Source organism: Ochotona curzoniae, unplaced genomic scaffold, assembly GCF_017591425.1.
Source record: "Ochotona curzoniae isolate NIBS_2020 unplaced genomic scaffold, NIBS_Ocur_1.0 scaffold_2453, whole genome shotgun sequence".
In the NCBI taxonomy this organism is placed as follows: Eukaryota; Metazoa; Chordata; class Mammalia; order Lagomorpha; family Ochotonidae; genus Ochotona; species Ochotona curzoniae.
The window spans coordinates 1,711,148-1,734,601 of record NW_024467094.1 but is presented as its reverse complement, the minus strand read 5'-3'; the positions used below and the strand labels follow the sequence as shown (position 1 = coordinate 1,734,601).

Here is a 23,454-nt window from a genome sequence, read left to right as displayed (position 1 = left end):
GTCTTATTTTGGGGGGCTGGTACAATGGCTCAACTGGTTAATCCCCTGCCTTGGCAGCACCAGTGTCTCACGTGGGCACCAGTTGGTGTCCCGGCTGCTCCAGTTTGCATCCAGCTCCCTGTTTATGGTCTGGGAAAGCAGCAGAAGATGGCTGAGGTCCTTAGGCCCCTGAACCCACATGGGAGACCTAGGAGAAGCTCCTGGCTTCAGCTCTGGCCTAGCTGCAGCTAATGCAGACATTTGGTGATTGAACCAGTGGATGCAAGATCTTTGTATCTCTCCTACTCTCTGTAAATCTGCCTTTTCAATAAAAATAAATCTTAAAAATAAAAAAAGGCAAATAGACAAATGAGACCCCCTCCCTCTATATAACTGCACTTGCCTATTTTTTTTTAAGAAAAAATGAAATCCATCTGCTGCTTCACACCCCAGATGCCAACGAGAGCCAGGGCTGGGCGAGAGCCAGGAGCTTTGAGCTCCATCACATCTTGTCTCCCACGTAGGTGGCAGTGCCCAAAGTCCTTGAGCCATCATCGGCTACTTCCTAGTGTGTGCATTGGCAGCGGGGAGCTGGATTGGAAGCAGACAGGGGACTTGGCACACCACCCCAAGCACTCAGAGAATGCACCCAACACAGGCATCTTGCTTTTTTAACATTTTTTTTTTCTTTTTCATGTCATTTACGTAATTGAGAGGGATGCATGCCCGCGTGGGCCTCTGACGAGGGTGGGGAGGGTCAGGTACCAAGGAAGGTGAGTGGGACAGATCCTCCAGGTTTTTATTTGTTTTCTTTTCCCTCCTGTGTCAGCAAGGGAGGAGGAAGAAGTGGCTGCACCCTGCTGTCAAATTGCATCAGCACCCAGGGGTGGGGGACGGTCTTTTGATGTTGCCCCAGAGACCCTGGTGTGAGAAGAGTGTTCCAAGGGTGTGATTTGAGTGGTCTTGATAGTTTTGAGACAATTGTTGGTTTTGTTTCTCCAGGATTCAAAAAAATCTTTCCAAAGTCTATTGGTGGACAAAGTATACCTTAAAGTGCATCCACAGTCCCGGGAACAAGGCATCTTTGTTTCTTCATTTTTCATAACAAAACCGTTAGTTTTTAAATGTTTCTTACAGAGGCAAGGGGATGGGGATTACAGACCCATGTGGGCCTCTGGTAGGGATGGGAGAGGGGAGGGAAAAGTGTCGTGGGAGTGTTACTTAAATGGTCAGTGTAAAGTAACATACGCCCTTTGTCCTCATGGGGCTCTTTCTGTTCTCTGTATAAGTTCTGAAGCCTGCCGGATCTCCACGTCTGCCTCAGGGTGTCCACGGGCCTAGGGGGACATAGAACTTGGCCTGAAGTGTTGTGCCACTTGCTGTTCTTTCCTCCCTTTGAAGAGGCTCTTGGGGTCTTCCGTTGGATTAGAGGATCTGGTTGTCTTTCATATGTGTCTGGGTGTGTTCTTCATTCATTCTCTAGAGTCAGCAATGGGGGATGGCCCAGTCCCCAACACGTGCTCCGTGGCCAGACCACACGCCCATGGACTGCTCCCTGAGGTTGGGGGTCCTGTCGGTCTAAAGCACTCATGTGGTTCAGGGGGCCCACTTCCAACTAGGTCAGCATCCCTGGCCCGCCCCCAGCCCTGGCTCTCACACGCACAAGTGAATACAGTGGCCCAGTTGGGGCAACACCTCAAACTCCCTACTAGACCATTCCCCAGACCTGGCTCCGATGAGCACCAGCAGATATAACAGCCCAGACTTGACTCGTCACATCCACCAGTGGGTGCCCAGGCCTGATCAAGGTGACCCTCCAGAACCCCTCCCAGCACATGCCACATCTGTCTATGATATGTGCTGGCAGGTGCTATAGACTGGCCCAGCCCACCGCCACTAACACAAGCATCTTTCCTGGTGTGCTAACCCCCAGGCCAAATGCCCACCCGTATTCTTGCTCCAGCACTCTTGTGTGTTCCCCCGAGAAGTTGGTCTCAGCCCACATTAATCTGGGTGTAAGTGGTTGGTTTCGTCTTTCTCCAGTCTCTAAACTCCCCTGCCCCCAACCAGATTCCTGCCCATGTAGGTGACTTCCTGGTAGATTCAATTCGATTATTTTTTTAAGATTTATTTGGTTTTGTTAAAACAACAGATTTATAGAGAGAAGGAGAGATAGAAAGATCTCCATCCAGGGTATGATAGCCTAGTGGCTGAATCCTCGCCTTGCATCTACTGGGATCCATGTGGGTGTAAGTTCATGTCCTGGCTGCTCTAATTTCCATCCAGCTCCCTGCTTGTGGCCTGGAAAAGCAGTAGAGGACGGCCCAAAGCCTTGGGACCCTACACCCACATGGGAGACCCAGAAGGGGCTCCTGACTTCTGGCTTCAGATCAGCTCAGCTCTGGCTGTTGTGGCCACTTGAGGAGTGAGCCAGCAGACAGAAGATCCTTCTCTCCATATATCTGCTCTTCCAATTAAAAAAATAAATAAAAAGATCTTCCATCTGCTGGTTCACTCCACCAGTGGCCTCAATGACCAAAGCCAAGTCAACCTGAATACAGGAGCTTCTTTCAGGTCTCCCACATGGGTTCGGGGTCCCAAGGACTTGGGCCATCCTCCGTTGCTTTCCCAGGCCACAAACAGGAAGCTGGATGAAAAGTAGAGCAGCTGGGACATGAACCAGCACCTATATGAGATGCCGGAGCTTGTGGGTTGAGGGTTAGCCTATTGAGCCATGGCACCAGACTGTGGTATGGAAATCTTGCCGTAGCAGTGCCAGCTGGTGAGGTTTGCACCCCTGTACACATACAAGGAGTCTTGAGAGGTTTTACACAGGGTCAACATTGTGACATAGCTGGTTAAGCCGCCACCCACGACCCCAGCATTCCATATGAATCCTGGCTGCTCCGTTTTGTTCCAGCTCCCTACTAACACACCTGGGAAAGCCACAGAAGGTGGCTGAAGTGTTCGGAACCCTGCCAACAGCACAGGCAAACCAGATGGCGTCCCAGGAACTAACTTTCTCATCTTCCCAGGCTGAGACTCCAGCCCCGATAGACCCTAGCTCCTAGCCCCACCACGGCCCCTGGCACCCACGTGTCTTCCCTCTGCCTCTCTCACTCCTTCGAATCTTTGGTCTGGATGCCTTGTGTGCAAATATCCTTTTAAAAGACAGATTTATCTAGGTACAGAAAAGTAAAAAATGGAGGGAACAAAGTATCCAACACAGTGGTTCACATGTCCTCTTGGGATGCCCGCAATCCCATATTGGGGTGCCAGGGTCTTCCCCATGTCCAGTTCTTTTTTTTAAGATTTATTTATTTTTATTGCAAAGTCAGATATACAGAGAGGAGGAAAGACAGAAAGATCTTCCGTCTGATGATTCGTGCCCCAAGTGACCGCAACAGCCAGTGCTGCGCCAATTTGAAGCCAGGAGCCAAGAGCCTCTTCTGGGTCTCTCATGCAGGTGCAGGGTCCCAAGGCTTTGGGCCGTCCTCCACTGCTTTCCCAGGCCACAAGCAGGGAGCTGGATGGGAAACAGGGCTGCCGGGATTAGAAACGGCCCCCATATGGGATCCTGGTGCATTCAAGGCGAGGACTTTAGCTGTTAGGCTACCGCGCCGGGCCCCGTGTCTAGTTCTGACCTCCCACGTGCATCCTGGGAGGCAGCAGGTGATAGATTGAGCACTGTGTCCCCATCACTCATGGGGGAGACACAGAATTGAGTCCTGAGCTCCTGGCTTCAGCCTGGCTCAGCTTCTGCTGCTGTGGGTGTTGGACGGAGTGATCAGAAGACGGGAATGCTCTCTCTGTTCTTTGTCCCTCTGCGTATCAGATATCTTTTTCCGAATTCATGAACAAGGTGGGTCGGATTATCCCTGGATGCAGCTCAGGTCTGGAGGGAGGCCTAGCCCCGTCGGCCTGCTGCGTGCTTGGGCCCAGGTGGGTCACTTCAGTATCAAGGGTGTGGCTTGGGTCTGAAGACCCGAGCCAATGGGACTACCAGGTGTTTGCAGCTGGAGGGGACTGGCTAGTCCCAGCTCTGAGCTCCCAGGCAGCAGGGCTCGAGCCAGGTGGCCCAAGGGCTTCACCTGGTGCCATTGCTGCCCGGGCCGGCCAGCGGTAGGAACTTGAGGGAGGAACGCAAGGGCCTAGGGCTCCGACCCAAGCACCAGCCATTGTGGGATAGCAGAGCTGGGGTAGTTAGTATTGACCAATACCGAATACCACTCACCAGTGCACACTAAAGCTAGGGCTGGGGGCCTACCTGGCAGGGCTAGATCACAATATTTGCCAACGAGAGTCAAAAACAGGGGATAGATAATATTAGACTGTGCCATGGCCCTAACTGGCACACAAGAGAACTGAGTCTAGGGGCAGACTCTGTGGGGATGTGTGGGCCCACCCCTGTGATCTGCAATTTCAGCTGGTTTGCTTGGAGCTGGGGGTGGTGACAGGCTGAACTAGGCATGACCATGACATCCGTGGACACTCATGGGTACTGGGGTTGGGTACAGGTGGGTTGGTCTGGGCTGCAGCACCCACAGGTACACCCAAGAATACAGTGTGGGTTGGCTGGCCCACAACACCCACCACTCATACATATGCAGGATGGAGGGGATGGCCTATGACCGGCAAGGGTCTAGCGCCCATTGGCATGGGCGAGATCAGGGTCTGGGAGAGGGTCTGGTTGTGGGGGGGGGGGTGACTCAGGAAGCTCCCCTGATGGGCCATTGCTCTTGCCAGTGAGCAGGTGATTGAGGCCTGGGTGTTGGTCAGACCGAGCAGATCCACACATCTGTACATGTGTGACGTGGTTTTGGAAGGGAGTGGACCAGGCAGGGCCAGACCAACCTTAGCTCACTGGCAAGTGCAGGAGCCAGGCTGAAATATGGGGCATGCCAGGCTAGGCTATAACACCTGCTGGTTTGCATGAGTCATGGATGGGAGCAGCCTGGGTAGGGCCAGTCTATAGCACTTGCCAGCAAGAGAGGGTGGGCCAGGTCAGGCCAGGCTGCAGCATCCAATGGCCAAGGTCAGATAGGGGATGGGCTCTGCAGAGCTGGGTCAGAGCAACCACTGACATGCACAAAATCTAGGACTGGGAACAGGCCAGGTTGAGCAGCTAAGGAGATGTCCGGCTAGGTTGTGGTTCCCACTGGTGAACAGTAGAACTGGAATGAGGATGGTGGTCTGGGCTGGACACGGCTGCAGTCTCCCTCGGCATGGGTGCGGACAGAGTCTGGGATGTGCCAGACTGGGCTAGACTCCAGTACCCACTGGTGCCAGTGAGAACCAGGGTGGTTGTAGGACGGGCTAGGCTAGGTGTTTCTCCCTGCTGAGCTATGTGTGAGCTGTGTAAGGGTATCGATCAGGCTTGGCAGGGCTGTAACACCCAACAAGAACTGGAATGGATGAGGCCAGTGAGGAAAGGTCACTGTTCCTGCTAGGACAGGAGGTGGACTAAGTAGGGCTGGCCCATGGACCTACCATGTGTGTGAGATCTGGCATTGGGCAAAATCCTGATGGAGGAGCTTGGGTAACTACTCTGACTGGGGCTGGGCAACAGGCTGCAGCACCCACCGGCAAATGCCCAGGTGAGACAGACCATGCTAGACCAGACTGCTACACCCACCAGCACACATGAGACCGGGGTTTGGGGTAGCAGGGTAAGCCTGGTAGGAGGGGTAGTGGGGACTCCACTGCTGAGCCTGGCACGCATGAGAGCTGGAACTGGGGGCAGATCAGGCTGGGCAGGGCTACAACACCTGTTGGCCTATATGCAAAGTGGGTTAAGAAGAGAGCCAGGTTGGGCTATCTGATCATATCCACTGGTACAGGAATGAGCCAGAATAAGGGCAAGTGGGTTGGGCTTTGCCACAGCATCAGCTAGCAAGTGCTGGGACTGGGGGCAAGTCCTGTCGAGCCAGAATGCAGAGTCACCTGGAGTGTGGAAATAACCAGGGCAGGTATTGGGTCCTTGCGGAGGTTAAAAAAATAAATAAAAGGAAAAATATTTTTTTTAATTCATGAACAAATGCGCATCTAAAATAACTGTATGTGGATTTCAAAACTCTGAGGGCATGTCTCCTTGGAGTGTGGATGAGGCACCCTTGGGACACCCAGGATGGAGTTGGGGGGCGGACAGTGAGTGGCCCCTGGTAAATGAGGGCCTGGCTTGCCCACAGCTGTGCCCTCACCTGGGGTCCGCAGTCAGGGTGGGAGGAGTGCAGACTCCTTGCCCGGGTGCTTCCCCACCCCCCCTGTTCTTGACCATACCCGCTCCAGGTGAAAAGCCCCCACCCTCTGAAGCCCCCCACCATGTGGGTCGCTTCGCGCTGCAAGGATTCATTTGCTCACAGTTCGAGGGACCAGAAACCCTGTCTGCTGTTTTTCTTTTCTTTTTTTTTTTTTTAAGATTTATTTATTTTTATGGGGAAAGGCAAAGTTATAGAGTAAAGGAGAGACAGAAAGATCTTACATCCGATGGTTCATTCTCCACATGGCCACAATGGCCGGAGTTGAACCAAGCAGGATCTAGGAGCTTCTTCCGGGTTTCCCACACGGGTGCAGGGACACAAGGACTCCCCTTCCTCCGCTGCTTTTCCTCCACCTTGACCCCCACCCAGGTGCTATTCCTTGTCTCTCCCGTGAGGATTGGATGGAGGTCCCACTAGGAGCCAGAATTCTTCTACAGCGGGATCCCTTAAATCATCCCAATTGCAAAGGATACTTTTTGTCTGTTGAGGCCACAGTTACAGGTTGGGGGAGGAGGGTCAAGGGCGCGGATGTGCCTTTTGGGAGCTGCCCTGTAGCTTACTGCCTCCTGTAGCTGCCGCTGGCACTGCCTCTGCACGCCCTGTCCGGCTCCCTGCTCCTTCCCAGGACTCTGTCCTCTTGCCATGACGCCACTGTCTGCCTGCCAGGCTCTTGAGCCCTGAGATGCCCTGGCCTTTCTCCCTGCCCTAATCACCCCCTGACATTTCCCTTTTCTTCCGCCAGGGAGTCCCCCCAGCCCCAACTCACCACCAAGGCCAGCCAGCAATGTCCTAGGGAAGGGGACCCCACTGGTCCCCCAGGCTGTGCCCACCCTTGGTCACGTGCGAGACTGCAGGCAAGCAGGGGGCAGAGACAGCCCTGCTCTGCTCTCCGCATGCCCGTTGGACTCTAATTAATTTCCTTCTGGTGGACTCTGTTGGATGGCAGCTTCATTAAGCAGCCTCGCACCCCTGGGCACGGCGAGCTGGGGATTGAAGCCAGCTGCCTCCGCCTGGTGGTTCCTCTGCCCGTGGCGCTGCAATAACAGTTGCCTGCAGGAAGAGAGTGCTGGCTAATTTCCTGCAGGGTCTGCCTTGTGGGACTGGCTATCAAAAACCGCCCCTTCCCAGGAGCTGAGGTTTAAAATAGAGCATGCCTGGCAGTCTCCTTGGAGGCATCCCCCTAGTCCTCACCCACCTACCCACCCACAGCCACTTTCCCCTGTAAAACCGCCCAAGACAGGAAAAAAGAGATGAATCATCTGAGGTGACGGAAACAGGCGACAGGTGGACAGCGGGCAGGAAGCTCCGGTCACTGCCCGACATATACACGAGCGGACCCAAGAGACACCATCCAGGCTTCCGCTTCCAGAAACCTCCAGAGGAAGCCCCCATCCTCTGGCCAGCTGAGGACGGGCAGCTCTCATAGTCCCACGTGGGCGGTGACCCGGGATGGACAGAACACTGCTCCCAGCCCGCCCCCCGCTGCACACTCTCCCGCCTCTGTCTGCGTCCAGGCAGAGAGGGCAGCCTGGAGTTGAGCTGCACCAGTGGACTTGGCCGGGGTCAGGAAGTGTCCTGGCTATGAAACTCCCACGGACTCCACTGTTGACAAATCAAGGAGACCCGGCCGGGGATGGGGTTGGGGTGAGAGAAGGCATTCGGTCAGCTCCATGCCTGGGGCAGGGCTCACCTGCAAGCTGCACTTAGGACTCCAGTCCCAGCCAGGAAGGCGGCCTTGAGGACATCTGGTAGGAAGGACAAGCAAGACAAGCAAGCAAAAGCAGGCCGATGAAGCCAGGCTACTGAAGACGACCTTCTAGAAACGCAGAACTTGCTGGGAAAAGGCCCAACGACCTCAGAAAGAGGCCAAGCTAAAGTTATGGCAGGTTCAGCCGCCATCTGTGCGTCAAGTTTGAATTCCTGCTCATGTGCCTGGAAAAGCAGCAGAAGATGGCCCAAGTGCTTGGGCTCCTGTACCCATGTGGGAGATCCCGACAGAGTGCCGGGCTCCTGGCTTCAGCCTGGCGCAGCCCTGCAAATTGCAGCTGTTTGGGGAATGAACCAGTGAATGGTTGTCTCTCTCTGTAACTGTCTCTCTCTGTAACTCTGCTTTTCAAATAAATAGAAAATCTTGAAAGAAATGAAAAGCAAGAAAGTGACCCAGCTGAGATGGAGAGGAGAGAGAGAGAGGTGTGGTCAAAATACACATTGTAAGGGAACCACACAGTACTTACTTGCAATCCTTGCTGAGGGTTGAAAAATTGTGAAGACACTGGGGGACAAAAATCACAGAAAAATGGAAACGCTGAGTTTATTTTGGTGGGAAAAAACAAATTTTGAAATCCAGGGTCAGTACTGTGGCTTAGCGTGTTAAGCCTCCACCTACAGTGTCAGCATTCTATATGGGCACAAGTTCATGTCCCGACTGCTACACTTCTGATCCAGCTCCCTGTTTATGGCCTAGGAAAGCAGGGGAGAATGGCTCAGTGCCCTGGGCCCCTGCACCCACGTGGCTGACGAGGAAGAAGCTCTGGGGTCCTAGCTTTGGATCAGCTCAGTTCTTGCTGTTCCATCTCTCTCTTTCTCTGATCCCGGGATCCCTTTATATTCCATAAAATGATGAAAGATCGCAAAGAAGTTTACTTTCTGTGGGTAGTATATAAGACCAGTTATAGTAGTAACAATGAAAACAAAGATTTTTTTAAAAAACATTATTTCTTTGAAAGGCAAATCATGAGAGAGAGAGAAAGAAAATATCTTGGTTCACTCCCCCACATAGCCAAGATTGGGCCAGGCTGACGCCAGGAGCCTGGAACTTCATGCAGGTCTCCCACATGGGCACAGGTACCCAGGGGCTTGGGCCATCCCCTGCTGCCTTCCCAGGTGCCTTCGCGGGGAGCTGGATTGGAAGTGGAGCAGCTGGAACTCCAGTTATGGGACGCCACCATCCCAAGGGGTGGCTTCACCTGCTCTAAAACAGATTTTTTAAGATTTAGTTAGAAGCAGCCATTTAGCCCAGTGGTTAAGGTTCCTCTGTCGCACAGCGGGGTACCTCCCTGCATCTAATTCCTGTCCTTAGCTTCCTGCTGATGAGCAAGTCATGACTCAAATAGTTGGGCTCAAGCCACCCTGTGTGACGCTGTCTCAAATGCTGGCTGTGGGGAGGCGGGGTCATTGCACCTGCTGCTCTGCATGCAGGGTGGGGGCTCTTGCCCCGTGATTTAAGGAATACCCAGCTTCCCACAGACTGGGAAAGAGACATTCATGATTTCTGTAACCCAGGACCCCTGCCTCGGGGCCCACCCTCCCTCTCTTCCTGTGGATTCTGAGAGACCCTCGACCCCCTTGACGTGGGGACCAGGCTGTCCACACACTGAGCCGTGACTTAGGAGCGCCTGCTGATGAGTCAGCTCCCAGACTTGCTGATGAGTGACTGTCCCCACACGCGGTTCCCACTGGGGGGGTCCCGTGCAGTCCCACCCTGAGGACCGTGGAACCCTGCCTCGCGGTGTCTCCCGGCCACCCCAGCTTCACGCTGCGCTGCGGCTGGATCTGATGCTTGCACTTCCCATGCATGCATACAGCAGGTGGCCGGCCGCGGCAGAAAGAGGGGCAGAGAGAGAGGCCCGCAGCGGGCAGTGTAGGTGCGGACCACAGAGAGGGGAGCCCGTGCCATGGGTGGTGGCACCCTCACCCCAAACAAACTGCAGCAGGTGGGGTTCGGAATCAATACACAGAGCAATCAAATGGGCAGCGTCTCTCTCTGCTGCTTCCCTCCCTGACAGGAGTTCCGGAAGCTGGAATTGACAGGGAGGGCGTTGGCTGTGACTCAGAGCCCGCCTGCCCAGGAGACCCTCCCTGTTCCGGACAGCTGCTGGGACCAGTCAGCCCAGGGTGACAGGGAGGGCAGGTGGACTCAGGGAAACCGCTCCCACCTGCTGGTTCGTTCCTTAGCTGGGCACGTGGATGGCAAGGACCCAAGCACTTGAGCGACTCCCCCAGGTACCCTGATGGAAGACTTCACATCTCAGTTTTAAACGCTGGGCCACCCTGGCATTTTTTTCAGGCCTGCCCCATCCTCCTGGGTCAGCCGTTGGGGTTTTTCTTGGTCCTTCCAGGGTGGGACAACCTTAACTGGCCTAGGTATCTGAGGTGGGGGCTGGCTGCTAGGAACATAAATATTCTAACAGCCACCTGGTCCAGAGTTCCCAAACTTTTTCTTTGGCAGTACAGCTACATCTGTGTCTTTAGAAGCAAGAACAGGGCCCAGCAACCATTAGCATCTCTGTCTGGCCTTTCTCTCTCTCTCTCCCTCTCTCTCTCTCTCGACTACAGTGCCAGCTCCCTGGCCTCCTCCTTGCCCTTCCCACAAGATCCTGGTACACAATGCAGTAACACGCGTGGCGCTTGTGCCCATTGCACAGATGAATACACCGAGCCCAGGAAGCAGATTTGTGTCTCCCGTAGTGCGGTGGGGTGGGGGTCAGCCAGGGACAGGGGAATAGGAATGGTCATTAGAAGAAACCAAGGACTGTGTGGAGGGGCGGTCACAGGGCTGAAGCAGCAGATAGAGGCCATGTGACAGGCGACACCCACAGTGGACCAGCCCGCTTTGCATGACTGGCAGCCAAAGAAAAATAAGCACTGGGTGCCTGCCCTCTTCTGCCCTCCTCCCCGTCCCCTCCCCGCTCTAGGAAGAGGAACCAACTGGCAGGTGGGATGGGCCCCGGGCAGGCGGGATGGGCCCCGAGCAGGTGGGATGGGCCCCTGACACCAGAACACAAGCCCTTCCCCCTGCTGCCTTCCTGCTCCAGTTCCCAGCTGCACTGTCCCCCACCCACTCATTACTGGTAACAGATTGGGCCCACGTGGCCACCCAGGCCCATATACCATCTTGCCTGGCTCCTGTGTTTTTTTCTTTTTCTTTTTTTTTTTAAGATTTATTTATTTTATTGGAAAAGGAGAGAGGAGAGGCAACAGAGAAAGATCTTCCATCTGGGCCTGGCGCAGTAGCCTTGAAGCTAAAGGCCTCGCCTTGCACTTGCCAGTATCCCATATGGGCACCAGTTTGTGTCCCATCAGCTCCGCTTCCCATCCAGCTCCCTGCCTGTGGCCTGGGAAAGCAGTGGAGGACGGCCCAGAGCCTTGGGACCCTGCACCCACATGGGAGACCCAGAAGAAGCTCCTGGCTCCTGGCTTCAGATCAGCTTAGCTCTAGCTGTTGTGGCCATTTGGGGAGTGAATCAGCAGATGGAAGATCTTCCTCTCTGTCTCTCCTTTCTGTATATCTGCCTTTCCAATAAAAATAAATTTTAAAATCTAAAAAAAGAAAAGGAAGGACCCAATGTGGCAGCCTAGTGGCTAAAGTCCTCACGTTGCACGGGCTGGGATCCCATATGGGTGCCAGTTCATATCCTGGCTGCTCCACTTCCCATCCAGCTCCCTGCCTGTGGCCTGGGAAACCAGCAGAGGACGGCCCAAAGCCTCGGGACCCTGCACCTGCATGGGAGACCCGGAGGAGACTCCTGGCTCCCGGCTTTGGATCAGCTCAGCTCCGGCCACTGGGGAGTGACCAGCAGATGGAAGATCTTTCTGCGTCTCCTTCTTTCTGTGAATTCGACTTTCCAATAGAAAATAAATCTTAAAAAAGAGAAAGCAAGCAAGCAGGCCATCAGCCACTGGGGCCTTGGATGGGGCAGAAACCACTCCCCATCCCTCTAGACAGCAGAACTTGGGGTTGGGGGAGGAGGGCCCGGCTGGGGGAACACCCCCACACCTTTGCACATATAGCCGTGAGAAAGTGTTCCAAACCCCAGGGTTGACAAATCACCCTTCTCTGTCCACTAAGCATGCAGCTCCTCCGGTCCCAGCCCCCAGGAGCCCGGCTGCTGGCATATCCCAGCTTGGCCATGGTTGGGAATTGGGCAGCTGACCTCGTCCCTGCTGCTGTGCGTGAGTGGCACATCTCCTACAGCCCGGAGCACTTGGTCACTATTCTTGGTCAAGCCCTCGGTGGTCCTGGCTAGCCGATAGGGGTCTCAGCAGAGGCCTCTAGGTGGGGCTGTTTCCTTGTAGAGAAAAAGAAGTGACATGGCTCCTGGCTGAGACCCCCAGGATACGCAGTACGCAAGCCTGCAGACGCATCCTGTACCGTTTCCAGGGTTGTGGCTCAGTGAGCTGTGCTGCTGCCTGCAGTGTTGGCAGCCCATACCTGAGTGCCTGTTCAAGTCCCACTGCTCACTTCTGATCCGGCTCCCTGCTGCTGATGCATCAGAGGAGGACCCAAGTGTTTGGGAGACAGCAGAGGAGGCGCTTGGCTTCGGGCTGGCCCGGTCTCAGCTCTTGCAGCCGTCTGGGAAGTGAACAAGTAGATGGAAAATCTCTCTCTTGTTCTATTTGTAATTCCAGCTCTCTAGTGAATCATTTAAAAAAAAAGGCCGGAGTGACAGCCTAGTGGCTAAAATCCTCACCTTGCACGCGCCAGGATCCCATATGGGCGCCGGTTCTAATCCCGGCAGCTGCACTTCCCATCCAGCCCCCTGCTTGTGGTCTGGGAAAGCAGTGGAGGACAGCCCGAAGCCTTGGGACCCTGCACCCGCGTGGGAGACCCAGAAGAGGCACTGGGATCCTGGCTTCGGATTGGTGCAGCTCTGGCTGTTGTGGCCACTTGTGGAGTAAATCATCCGATGGAAGATCTTCCTCCCTGTCTCTCTTCTCTGTATATCTAATGTTCCAACAAAAATCATTTTTTAAAAAAAGAGAAAAAAAAACCAGAATCCAGTCCTGGGAACAAATGTCTTAAAGCAAAAAGAAAAGCATGTTGAAGGGACACAGGAGCCTGCAGAAATGGAACCTTAGGCAAGCAGGAAAACCCATGTGTGTTTACGCCCAGTGGTGCAGAAGGGTGGGTGGTGGGTGGCAGATCCTCGGTGACTGCCTCCATGGAGGTCACAGGCAGCTAGCTTCCTGCCGCCACTGCAGGTGGCGGACATGACCTGAACGCCACTCCCTGTCCCCTGGTCCTCAAGCCTCCTCTGCCTCCACCCTGCCCACCTCCCATTCAGAGGACCCCTTCAGACCCTTGCTGGGGCGGGTGGGGCTGCCTGACAGCTTCTCCTACAACCCCCCACCCCCGCCGAGTCAAAGTCAAGGCGGTCAGGAGGTGACATCATTTGCAGAGGAAGCTGCGAGATGAACCCAGGGACAGGAAGCAGACACAGACAGGTGAGCCTGGCGCAAGACGGGGCAGTACGGCTATAGGCTCCGCCCCCAGGGGGCCAGTAAGCCGCTGCCAGCCAGAGCTCACCACCCTCGGGTTTACCAAGTCCCTAGTGGCCAAGCTCAGGGCCGTCTCGGGAGGGCCACAAAGCAGGGGCTGCACAGCCCGCAGGCCTCCTGGGCGCAGGAGAGAGCAGCCGGCAGCCTGGGCGCAGGCCTGGAGGGGCTGAGCCAGGAGGGCCACGGGGTGTGCCCCCAGCCCTGTCCCCCCCTGACCTCTTGATATCTTTTCTACTCCTGCAGGACCTGGGCATGGAGTCAACCTCCCTGGACGATGTGTTATATCGCTATGCCAGCTTCCGGAACCTGGTGGACCCCATCACGCATGACCTCGTCATCAGCCTGGCCCGATACATCCACTGCCCCAAGCCGGTAGGCGGGCAGGGTCCCCGGGGGGTGTGGAGTGAGCACTTCCCAGGGGGTCCTAGTAGGACGGGATCCCTCTGTCTTCCGCTGACTTCTTGAAGCGCCAAGAGGGGTCGGGCTGAGGTGCCCTCTTAGTGGCACCTGCCACGCAGGTGACATCAGTGGCCCCACGCAGTGAATCCATTGCCAACAAATAGTCAGAAATTGATACTTCATCCCTGTGTTCAGCTGCCCTGGAAAAAAGAATCCCCAGGCACCAGAGGCTCTCCCATAATATGGGACCAGTATGTACAGTTGTACAGGTTGTGCACCACGCACACACACACACACACACAAATATATGTCGAGAGAGGCAGCCAGGATGTGGGCCACGGAGCCAGGGATGGAGGACAGTTCAAGTCCAGCCCTCAGCTTGCCCACCAAGTCTTGGTACAAGACTGTGTTCGTAAGATTTCTGTATTTATTTGAAAGGCAGAGTGAAAGGCAGGCAGAAGGGCCAGCGTTCTGTCGTTGCAAGTTGCTAATTCCGCTGCCTACGATGCCGGCATCCCGTCTGGGTACCCGCAGAGTGTCGGCTACTCCACTTCCCATCCGGCTCCTCCTCGCTGGTGTGCTTGGGCAAGCAACAGGACGTGGCCCAAGTGCCTGGACCCATGCCAGCCACGCAGGAGACCCGGAAGAAGCTCCCTGTTCATTCTGGTCTAGCCCAGGCTTTGGCGACCACTTGGGGAGTGAAGCAGCAGATGGAAGATCTCTCTCTCTCTCTCTCGCTGTTTCTCCTACTCTCTCTATGATTCTTTCAAAATGAATAAATACATCTCTAAAAGACAGGGGAATGGCGTTAAATCCCGAGGCTCTGCTTCCAACCCAGCTCCCTGCTAACGCACCTGGGAAGGCAGTAGAAGGTGACTTAAGTGCCAGCCATGTGAGAGTTCCTGAAGGGATGCAAAAAAAAGTTGAAATTTTAAACTTTTTCCTAACATGCAAGTGGTTGTTTTTTGTTTGTTTTTTTTTTGTTTGGTTTGGTTTGGTTTTTTTTTGTTGTTGTTGTTTTGTTTTGTCAATCCCTTGTCAGCATGGATTTCAAACAATTTTTTGCACCGGAATCGGCTTAGCTTTTCACACCATCACGGGCGAGCCTGGTTCCTCACGCTGTGGGAAAGGCTGGGTCACTGCCTCGCCCTGCGCGCTTCTGCCACCTAGTGGCCGTGGCGGTGCTTTGCGCCCCTCCTTGTTCCCGCTTGGGTTTTTTTCTTGCTTTCAGACTCGGACTTGGAGAGAGTGGAGGAAAGAGGCCTTGGCACCAAGATTTTAGAAACCCCAGGGAAGTGGTGGGACCCTAGCCACACTTGCTCTCCGAGTGCTGCCAGCCAGAACCCCTGCTCGCACACTTTGCCACTACTGCCCTCCACCCCCATCCCAGCCTGGGTTAAACTCCCGTTCCACTCTGCATCCCAGCTTCCTATTAATGCAGACTCTGGGAGGCAGCAGGTGCTGGCTCAAGCGTGGGTCCCTGCCTGCCATGTGGGAGACCAGGCTGAGTTGCCAGCACCTGGCCTCATCTTGGCCCAGCCCCAGCTGTGTCTGTCTCCTGTCTCTCCCTCTGTCTACAGCTCTAGGTCTTTCAAAGAAATCAAATGGCTGCTTTGTAAAGTGATTGTTTTATTAGTTGAAAGGTAGAGTTACAGAGAGAGGAGACCAAGCAATCTTCCAGCCACTGGGTCACTCCCCAAATGGCCACAACAGCTGAAGCTGGGCCGGTCCACGGCTGCGAGCCAGGGACTTCTTCTGGTCTCCCCGTACGAAGGCAGGGCCCCAAGGCTTTGGCGCATGCTCCGTTGCCTTCTCATGCCATAAACAGAGAGCTGAATCAGAAGTGGAACAGCCAGGACTTGAACTGACGCCCTTATGGGATGCCAGCACTGCAGGTACGGAAGCTTAACCTACTAAGCCACAGCACCCGCCCCAAATGGATACTTTTTCTTTTTTTATGTCTGTGCCAACAGTCTCCCACCTCTCCCCCAACCCTGGGCTGGCCCAGGCCTCCCTGCTACTGCCCAGTGGACTCTGAGCACATGCAGCTGACCCTACTTGTTCTTACTTCCTCTTCCTGTGCCCCCTCCCACCCATTCTCCCTAGTCATCCCTGATCTGGGGTTTTAGATGCTAAGAAATGCATCCAGCCCCAGCCTCATCAATGCAGCCACACTCAAGCCTGACGTCCCATGGGCCCCTTCAGACCCAACGTGACTCCACATAAGCCCACCCTGTCTTGCACCTGCTTCTGCTGGCCCCATCAAGCCCCTTCCCCCAGGCCCAAAGACCGGACCCTCGATGTTCCCTGGCCCCACAGCATGTGCCCAGCCTCTCCCTGGGATAGGTCTCTGTCATCTTCAGCATCTAACCCTGAGCCGCCATCTCAGCCTCCCCTGCATCCACCCCCCCCCCCCATCTTCTGGTCAGAGGCTTGGAGTGCCAAGTTGGTCGTGCCGGTCTCGCCTCGAGCCAAGCCCCCTCAGTGTGGCCCCCACCTGTGTCACCAGCCTCCTCCCCCACGGTGAGACTGGACTAAGCAGGAACTACAGTCAGAAGCAGCTCTCAGCCTCAGGGGCTGCCAACGCAGCTGCCTGGCATGACAGGTGAGAGCTTGTTGATCGGACCAGAGAGGCAACAGGAAGGGGTGAGGCTCGCGGAGAACTGGCGACCACACGCGTGTCATGTCAGCAAGTTCCACCCGCCAACCTCGGGCCCTCCTCCAGACCCTGGGTCCCTACCCACGTGCTCTGTGTCACACCCTCAGACGCCAACCTCCATCCTCCCACCTCCTCTCCTTGCCCGCTTCCTCAGGGCCACCTGCTCTTCCTCCTGTTTTTCCTTGAGACCCTGGCCTGCTGGGCCTCCGTGTCCTCTTAATGTGCGGATGACAAGAGTGGGGGACCACGTGTATTTTTTGAGTGTTTTTTTTTAATGAGGAAAAAAAAAAGAGTTCTATTTGTTTGAAAGGCAGAATTAAAGAGATCTTCCATCTGTTGGTTCAGTCCCCAAGTGACTGCAACAGCCAGAGCTGAGTCAGCCCAAAGCCGGGAGCCAGAACTTGAGCCGGAACTCAAACCGGCACCGATATGGGATGCTGGTGGCAGGTGGCAGCTTAACTTGCTGTGCAACAATGACACACATTTCCAGCACGCAGTACAGTGGACTGTAATCTGGTGGTTCGGACCGAGCGGGCTCCAACCCTGTCCCTGTGTCCGTCACACACCTGTCACCACATACTCATTTAATCTTCCCCATTACTGGTGATACCACTGTCCTGTCACAGACAGGGACCAGAAAGGTCCACGACTTACCCAGGGCCGCACAGGAGAACCCAAGTCCATGCTTTGACCTGCTGCTCTGTCTGCTGCCTGCGCATGAATACAGTGGCGGTGGGCACCACGTTAAAGCCGACCTAAGCACCTGCTCACTCTGGGCGGGGGGAGGAGGAGCTGAAATTCACCACACCCACAGTGATGCCCCAGTGCTTGCCAGCTCGTGGCTGGTCCTGGCCCTGGCCCAACTGGGCAAGAGCGCATGCCCAGCCACTCACGCCCCCTGCACCCAGCCAAGGTGTCATGCAGGAAGCTGTGTGCTGACCTGTCTTGGGATGGAGCAGAGTCTCTCCTTTCACCGGTTTAATAGTCAGCCTGGATGCTCACTAAAATTCTGCAGAGTAGTTGCTGAAACAACAGAACCGGGGGCTGGCACTGTGGTGCAGCATGCTAAGGTGCCGCCTGCCGTGTTGGCATCCCATATGGGCACCAGTTCCAGTCTTGGCTGCGCTCCACTTCCAAGGCAGCTCCCTGCTCATGTGCCTGGCAAAGCAGTGGAGGGTGGCACAAGTGCTTAGGCCTCTGAAGTCCACGTGGCAGGCCCAATGGAGCTCCTGGCCTTGTCCTGGCATAGCCCTGACCACTGCAGCCATTTGGGGAGTGAAGCAGCAGATGGAAGCTCTCGCTCACTCTCTCTCTCTCTCTCGCTCTCTCTGTAACTCTTGCCTTTCAGATAAGTCTTTATAAAAAATGCTGGTGGGCCCGGCGCGGTGGCGCAAGTGGTTAAGTCCTCGCCTAGCACGCCCGGGATCCCATATGGGCGCCGGTTCTAATCCCGGCAGCCCCGCTTCCCTTCCAGCTCCCTGCTTGTGGCCTGGGAAAGCAGTCGAGGACGGCCCAAAAAGCTTTGGGAACCTGCACCCGCGTGGGAGACCCGGAAGAGGCTCCTGGCTTCGGATCGGCATAGTATCGGCCCGTTGCGCTCACTTGGGGAGTGAATCATCGGATGGAAGATCTTCCTCTCTGTCTCTCCTCTCTGTATATCTGCCTTTCCAATGAAAAAATAATAAAAAAAAATAAATCTAAAAAAAAAAAAATAAAAAATGCTGGTGACAGAGGCAGCTGGGCTCATCTGCAGCCAGTCATTGCATCCGATTGCCTGGGAGCTGAACTTTTATATATATCTCAAGTTCTCAGTGAGATAACCAATCCACAAAAATGAATCCCAGGGTTCAGGTCAAGTCAGCAGCCACTGCTGCCTCCCCCGCTACCATGCTCACCCCAGCCCAGGGGAGCAGGCCGCCTCTCCCAACCCCACCACACCCCAGGCTCAGCCTTGGGACGCTGTGCTCCTCCCGGGAACACAGGAAGCCCAGAGATGGGGTGGGGGGGGGGGGCTGTGCCACTCAAGGATCCGTGCCTGCGACTGTGCTTGCAGGAAGGCGATGCCCTGGGCGCCATGGAGAAGCTGTGCCGGCAGCTGACCTACCACCTCAGCCCACACTCCCAGTGGAGGCGGCACCACCGGGGGCTGAAGAGGAAACCACAAGCCTGGTGAGTGGGGGCTGGACTGCGGGAGGGGGAGGAGGAGAGGGGAGCAATGCCCGTCAGCCACCGGCGGCAGGCCAAGGTCACCCAGCCGGGGGGTTGGGGGGCTCCCCTGAAGGCCACGTCAGCTTGTGAACCAGCTTGCTGTCGTGAACGACCTTGGCAGTGGCCGCCAGCACTTCTGTTGAACGGATGTCCGCTGCTGCGTTTCCAGCGCTGTGCAGCCTGGGCTCAAGCCCCGAGCCAGAGAGAGTAGCCCCCCGCAGGTGCTGGGGTGGCATCAAGGGTGAGACCCACACTCGGCTTCCAGGAGGCAGCCCTCCGCTCCCCTCCCGCCCGAGCGTCCAGTTGCTGGGAAATTTGGGCTTGGAGAGGGACTCGGAGATTCCTTGAAGGAGGTAGGGAAGGACAGTTCAGCTCAAAAGCTCAACAAAGCAACTCAGCCCAAGGAAATAGCTGACCAAATACCAAGGAGTGTGGCACTGGCAAACCCACAGGGGCCCAGGTTCAAGTCCCAGCTGCTCCAGTTTCGATCCAGCTCCCTGCTTATGGCCTGGGAAAGCGACAGAGGATGGCTCAAGTCCTTGGACCCCTGTACCCACATGGGAGACGCAGAAGCAGCTTCTGGCTGCTGGCTTTGACCCTATATATCCCACCCCTGTGTTTCAGAATTCCATCTGTAGGTTTTTACAGAAATGATCCCTCAGGTCAAGGTGTGAACTTGGGGAGAGGACGAGTCTACCTCCACTCCCTGCAGCTTCTTGTTCTCTTCCCCTCCAACCCCCTCTTAGCCTCAAAGCCGTCCTGGCCGGGAGCCCCACAGACAGCACAGTGGACCTGTCGGGCATCCCACTGAGCCCCCGTGACCTGGAGCGGGTGACCAGCTACCTGCAGCGCTGCGGGGAGCAGGTGGACAGCGTGGAGCTGGGCTTCACCGGCCTCACGGACGACATGGTCCTGCAGCTGCTGCCTGCACTCAGCACCCTGCCCCGCCTCACCACGCTGGCGCTCAACGGCAACCGGCTCACCCGGGCCCTGCTGCGGGACCTCACCGACGCCCTCAAGGACCCCAGCAAGTTCCCCAGCGTCACGTGGATTGACCTGGGCAACAACGTGGACATCTTCTCCCTGCCCCAGCCCTTCCTGCTCAGCCTCCGCAAGCGCTCCCCTAAGCAGGGCCACCTGCCCACCATCCTGGAACTGGGTGAGGGCCCAGGTGCTGGGGAGGAGGTCCGGGAGGAGGCAGTGGGCCAGGAAGATCCCGGAGGGGAGCCTGCGACCCCAGCCAAAGAGGGCGGTGAGGACGTGGCTCAGACATGAGCCTGCACAGGGGGTCGTGCCACAGTCCCTGTGGGGGCCGGGGCCAGGAAAGGCAGCCTGTAGCATCTGGGCCAGGGAAAGTCGTGATGGGCAACCTTGGCTCTGCCTTGCGGCTTCTTAGGGTATCATGCCCAGAAGGTTCCAGAAGCCCTTTGGCCCAGCCTCTGCCCCACTCCCACACCACACCCAGACTCTGCAAGCCCTTGGGCAGCAAAGGGTGGCCAGATGCCAACTGGGAGCCCTCGGTTTCTAGGAAGAGCCTGCACACAGCCCTTCACCACACCTCCCATGGCCAGTCCTAGTGCAGTAAGGCACCTTGGAAACACATGGCATAGACAAGCCCCAGGACACATAGTAGGTCCTCAGGCCTCAGCCCTTTCTCCCGGGATTCCCTGAGAGTCCTTGCCCAGGCAGGCACTGACACCCAGGACCAGAGCCCAGGCTGGTGTTTAGGTGCAGCTCAAACCCACACCAGCCACAGGTGGCTCTCGCACTGCAGGAAGGAGTGGGAGGAGCACAGTAACCACCACCTGATGTAGCAGCAGTCCAGGACGGGACAGGGCGTAGCAGCCTTAAATGCCTTGGCAATTTTGCCCTCCAATAAGAGGAGGAGAACAGCTTGGACTGACCACAAGTTTACATGCTAACTGGACTGTTACCACCTGATAGCAGTAATCAGATGTTTTTTCCTTCAAATACACATTTTTAAGAACTGACACCAAAGACCACCCTTTATTATGGTACTAGTTAATAGTAATGAACTGTACAAAACATTTTCAGGAAAAAAAATATAACCACAGCCAACTGATGAGAGTGCATTTATTAAAAGGTACAGGGAACACTCCAGTTGGGGAGTTTATGAAGGTGCCTTAAAGGGGTCAGGTACACCTGCTGGCTGGCACACCAGTGGCTGAACAGGCTCCAGTGCCGCGTGCCCAAATCGCCAGGTCTTCGGCATCTCTCGTCCTTGGCACATCCTGCAAAGAAGCTGCATTTCAATCTCACCTCCTGCCGCCAGCAGCAGTCTCTCAGAGCCTGACCGATACCTTCAGAAAACCATAGGCTCACCACCATACAATCTGCCGGTAATTCCAGCTATTTTTGGCGATTTCATCATGGGATATCCTTGGTCTGAACCACCAGTGCCTCCCTCTACCACCAGGGGCACGGTCCACACTGACCTTGTGAGCAGTCACAGCTCCACACTCCGGGAGGACTCCAGGACTCAGGGCCTGGAAGGACCAACACCTAGAACGCAAGAGATCCGTGTCAAGGACAACCAACGCAAAACAGAGCCACCTGTCCACGCTGCCCCAGCACAGTGCCCGCTCAGAGCACTTAAGGCGGGAGGCTGACAGCAGAGAAGCCGGTGGGCATTCCAAACCTTTGTGACCACTCACCTCCGGAGGTCACCACTGCTGCAGGTCCTGGCCATCAGCAGCCCGCGGTTCTTGCAACCTGAGTGAACACCGATGAATCAGAGGGTGCGGGCCAGGGGCCAGTCACACCTCCTGGCCAGGGCCACCGAGGCCTCGACCGCAGTCAGCTGGGACAGTTCTCGTCAGTTCTCGCTTCTGACGGCACTTCCTATGGAGTGATCTCATCACGGCAGTCCAGGCCCCGATCCTTGCGCAAGCTTAGCCCAGCCGAGCACCCCCCAGCGACGCACACACCGATCCCATGCCCACGCGGGTGCGGGGACCCCTGCACTTGGGCCACGGGCAGGAAGCTGGCTGGCAGGCCAAGTAGCCTGGGCTCTAGCCGGTGCTGCAGGCAGATTTTTAGCACGAAGGGCCCTGCGCAGGTCCCCCAAGTTCCACATTAAGGAGGACCCTGCGCAGGTCAAGCTTGCAGCCCACCCTTCGAGCTCCGCTTTGGCCCCTGCACCCACGTGGGAGACCCGGGAGCAGCCCCCCAGCCCCTCCTTTTTCTTCTCTGGCTTCCACTTCAGTGATACACATCACCCACCCACACGAGGGCTCACCTCACTCATGGCGGCTGCTACACCCGTCTCCAGTTCTCCTCCGCAAACCTGAAAAGCGGGGCAGAGGTGCGCCTTGAGGGCCGGCCCTGAGCGTCCCTCGGTCTGTCCGCGGAAGCCCAAGGCTTCGGCCACCGCGCTCAGACACGCGTCACCAGCCTCGTCAGTTCTCGTTCTGACGGCACTTCCTATTCGCTCCCTGTGTCATCAGAGCAAAGGGCCGAGCTCGGGTCCCTCGCCTCCCTCCTCCGGGGCACCCCGAGCCGCGAGGCCGATCCCCAACCCACCCGGGCTCCAGGCTCCACGGCCGCGGGGCCGATCCCCCAGCCCACCCGGGCTCCAGGCTCCACGGCCGCGGCTCAGCTGGCCCCAGCCCACCCGGGCTCCAGGCTCCACGGCCGCGGGGTCGATCCCCCAGCCCACCCGGGGTCCAGGCTCCACGGCCGCGGGGTCGGTCCCCAACCCACCCGATCCCCCAGCCCACCCGGGGTCCAGGCTCCACGGCCGCGGGGCCGATCCCCCAGCCCACCCGGGCTCCAGGCTCCACGGCCGCGGGGTCGGTCCCCAACCCACCCGGGCTCCAGGCTCCACGGCCGCGGGGTCGGTCCCCAACCTACCCGGGCTCCAGGCTCCACGGCCGCGGCTCAGCCGGCCCCACGGACACGCGGGGACGTCCCGGCAGCTGCCCTGCGCCCGCAAGCCCTGCCTCCTGCATGCATCTTCACTAACGCCCCGCAGAGCCGGCTTCACCACGCGTGTCCAGCGGCCTGCACGCACGCCGCAAAGGCCGTCCCGCCCGCGCCGCGCACCTTTCAGGCACCGGAACGTCCCATCCGTCACTGAACGGAGGGTAGGACTCGCAAAGACTCTCGGGAACCCGGCCCGTGTAACCATTCACCGCGCGGCGTCACCGAGGGACTCCTCCCCCCGCGGTATTCGGCTTGTGGTCTCTTCCACGCCCCGAGGAATTCTGGGTAGCGGGGAGTTGCAGTGCGCTTGCGCGCGAAGGGCCAGAGCGGGCCGACCGGAGAGGCGAGTCTAGTCCGTGGGTTCGGGTCCCGCCTCCGCCGCACTCCAGCTGCGGCCGGTTAGAACAAAGGACCGGACTCGCAGCCTCTGTGAGGCGATGGTTTCCCTCAGTGTGTTCAGTCCGCTGCTCTCTCCCGACAACCGAGCCTGGCGAGCGATCTGATGGCCTTCACCTGACCACTGGCCTCCGCCCCTTTTCTCCCCTGACTGCCCGGGGACTCCCTCAGCCAGGCCCCTAGCTCAGCTGCACCCCGAGACCTTGTCCCTACTCCCACCCCCCTAGCTGATGCTCTCCTGCTTCCGTTGGGTACCGAAGGGAGTGAGCAAGTCCTGAAAAACCATCGTTAGGACAAGCCCCAGAACGAAGGGCAGAATGTTCGTGAAGG

At 56.7% G+C, this 23,454-nt stretch overlaps 1 protein-coding gene, 1 long non-coding RNA gene and 3 other non-coding genes across 5 annotated transcripts in view; 1 reads left to right on the top strand and 4 right to left on the bottom strand.

Moving 5' to 3' along the window:
* The window catches only part of LRRC75A (leucine rich repeat containing 75A), a 35,287-nt gene extending 15,033 nt beyond the window's left edge, over positions 1–20,254 (top strand). Inside the window, exons 2-4 of the mRNA XM_041001197.1 lie at positions 13,761–13,889; positions 18,629–18,744; positions 19,530–20,254. Of these exons, the coding sequence (XP_040857131.1) occupies positions 13,761–13,889; positions 18,629–18,744; positions 19,530–20,058 (774 nt within the window). The 3' untranslated portion in view covers positions 20,059–20,254. The remainder of the gene's footprint in view (positions 1–13,760; positions 13,890–18,628; positions 18,745–19,529) is intronic.
* Positions 20,255–20,863: 609 nt separating this feature from the next.
* On the bottom strand, positions 20,864–22,809 carry LOC121170195. The gene is made up of 5 exons (XR_005885934.1): positions 22,657–22,809; positions 22,043–22,090; positions 21,459–21,516; positions 21,240–21,306; positions 20,864–21,035 (listed from the first exon to the last, which is right to left on the bottom strand). It is a non-coding gene; the product is annotated as an uncharacterized LOC121170195 (long non-coding RNA).
* LOC121170577 lies at positions 21,105–21,177 on the bottom strand. Its single transcript, XR_005886003.1, has one exon. It is a non-coding gene; the product is annotated as a small nucleolar RNA SNORD65 (small nucleolar RNA).
* LOC121170567 lies at positions 21,599–21,669 on the bottom strand. The gene has a single exon (XR_005885994.1). It is a non-coding gene; the product is annotated as a small nucleolar RNA SNORD49 (small nucleolar RNA).
* LOC121170568 lies at positions 22,178–22,254 on the bottom strand. Its single transcript, XR_005885995.1, has one exon. It is a non-coding gene; the product is annotated as a small nucleolar RNA SNORD49 (small nucleolar RNA).
* Positions 22,810–23,454: the final 645 nt, after the last annotated feature.